Raw genomic sequence first — 2,500 nt, 5'->3', positions numbered from 1 at the left:
GGAGTTGCTGCCTGCCACACCACAAGCTGAGGAACCGTCTAAAGACTTCCATCATGGTCATAAAGATCCTAATACTCGTTAGAATGATTTTAGGAGACTAGAAGCTTGCAATAAAATAGCGTTTTCTGGGCCGTGGTGGCACACGCCTTTAATCCCAGCACGTGGGAAGCAGAGACAGGCGGATTAATGAATTTGAGGCCAGCCTACTCTACAGAGTGAGTTCTAGGACAGGCAGGGCTATACAGAGAAACTCTGTCTCGAAAAAACCAAAACAAAACAAAACGAAACAAAAATAAAATGGCGTTTTCCTAATCTGTACAAAATGACCATTAGGGCGAGTGAGAATCCAGGTGAAGGTTTCTAGACTGTTCTAGAGACAGAGAGGGCCTATAGTGGAATCGAGATGCATGTGGAGCAGGAGGCAGGGAATGGGGTTGAGCCTCCAAAGCTAGGATTTTCTCCTCTCTGCTTTAAACTAAAGATGAGGGGCTGGTGAGATGGCTCAGTGGGGAAGAGCACCGACTGCTCTTTGGAAGGTCATGAGTTCAAATCCCAGCAACCACATGGTGGCTCACAACCACCCATAATGAGATCTGACGCCCTCGTCTGGTGTGTCTGAAGACAGCTACAGTGTACTTACATATAATAAATAAATAAATCTTTAAAAAATTTTCAAAAAAAAATAATAAAAATAAACTAAAGATGAGATAGCTGCTACATTCCCCCAGGAATGTAAGGATACTGTTGCAAAGGCAAGGATGGGATGAGACTGGATGAGGCAGGGCAGTCAGCTGGGAGTCCCAGCAAGAGGCCAGTAAGAGATACAACTCAAAGACAATGTTGGGTAGGGTGAGGAGGGGACAGTGTGACAGGCATCACCTCATAGCTGGAAGGATTCACAGAAAGCCTTTGTTTGCATCCATATATTCTTCCCATCCAATAGAACCCCGCTCAGGAAATTTGAATCTGAGCCAAGTCAGAAACAAAGCCCTTACAGTGTAAGTGTGAGAAATTTAGATATAATGAGCTAGTTTTAAAACTGAGTTTAAGACTGCAGACATGGTGTTAGGGGACACTAAAAGAAATGACTTAAAAGCCATTTATGTGGGCTGACTGCAAGAAGTTTCCCCCCTGGACCCTGAGGAAGTTTTTAAGGACACTTGTCTGTCTTTCTCTAGGTTTTTAAGCCCTGGAGGATTCTGGAGGTTTAAAGTAATAAAAGCATCCACTGGCAAAATTATTAGCTACAATTCATCACTTGGAAAAACAACTACATCTCTTGCCCTTTTACCTTCCAAGGATATTATTTATATGTGTCAAAACTTGTAGGCACTGATAACAAGGTAGATTCTTAGGGTGTCTGTCCTTGAGTTTCTGGGCTCACTATGGAGGAGTAGAGCATACAAGTAAAAGCCATCTCCCCCATTCCACTTTTAGGGAACAGAAATGACTAGAAACCATACATTCTTCTCTTACATTTAATTCAGGATAGGAGGTCCTCAACGTGTAGATGAGGAAGCAAGAAGCTAATGTAACCATGTGAGTGGCCACTATCTGCACTGGCAACCTAACCTTAAGACCTCCAATGTTGGCTCTAAGTATTAACAGCGTTACTCACTTTCACATCCATGTAAAATGGATGACAAAATATCTAATATAAAGTAATTCTTGTCAGAAGACAAATCCTGTTCAGGATCCATGTGGTGGGTAATATATTTAGAAAAGGGAAAAAAAGGGGATACATTATGTATTTTTACAACCTGGTGTTTCAATTGATTTTTTTTTTCAGATGGTTGAATTTTGCACAGAAAAAACTCACAATACAGAAGCCCCAAACCTACAAAACAAAATGTGCAGTCGGAGAAGCACGTGGGACGTAATCAAGGAGTCTGCTGACTTTCAGAATGCCCCTCCCATGACAGAAACGGAAGCCCCTCCTCCTCCTACATTTTCATTGCTGCAGTCCAGACAGCGAGTAGTCTGCTTGGTGCTGGATAAATCCGGAAGCATGGCCTCAGTAAGACACTATATGCTGGATGTCTTAAATTGAGTATTTAAGCTAAATACAGAGTTAAAATTTAGTTTAATTTTAGTTCTAATAAACTAACACAGATGTTTATACTGATGAAACACTGAGATAAAAACAATGGTTAAAGTGGGGTTATAAGATTATAGATAATTTTTACCCCATAATTTTTGGTTCTAAGTAGGAAAAATTTAACTGCACACACAGAAAGAAACAAAGTCAGACGTGATGGTACCTACCTGTAATTTTAGCCACTCCAAGGCTGAGACAGCAAGCCTCAGTTGTGGGCATTGGTTTTAGGCCAGTGGGGGCAACCTGGCTTTTGATCTCATCTCAAAAGAGTAAGGAAAGAAACAAATGAAAATTATCCATAGTGCCAGCATTGAACATATCACATCTTTCTTTCCTGATTCTTCTTCTTCTTCTTCTTCTTCTTCTTCTTCTTCTTCTTCTTCTTCTTCTTCTTCTTCTTCT

At 41.0% G+C, this 2,500-nt stretch overlaps 1 protein-coding gene across 2 annotated transcripts in view; it reads left to right on the top strand.

Moving 5' to 3' along the window:
* Window positions 1–2,500, top strand: part of LOC116093892 (calcium-activated chloride channel regulator 3A-1-like) — a 55,735-nt gene that overhangs the window by 8,595 nt on the left and 44,640 nt on the right. For both annotated transcript variants that reach the window (XM_031375730.1, XM_031375729.1), the window contains exon 6: window positions 1,790–2,017. In XM_031375730.1, the coding sequence (XP_031231590.1) occupies window positions 1,790–2,017 (228 nt within the window). The remainder of the gene's footprint in view (window positions 1–1,789; window positions 2,018–2,500) is intronic.

The sequence above is a fragment of the Mastomys coucha genome, unplaced genomic scaffold (assembly GCF_008632895.1).
Source record: "Mastomys coucha isolate ucsf_1 unplaced genomic scaffold, UCSF_Mcou_1 pScaffold16, whole genome shotgun sequence".
Lineage (NCBI taxonomy): Eukaryota > Metazoa > Chordata > Mammalia > Rodentia > Muridae > Mastomys > Mastomys coucha.
This window is presented reverse-complemented; position numbering and strand designations above follow the sequence as displayed.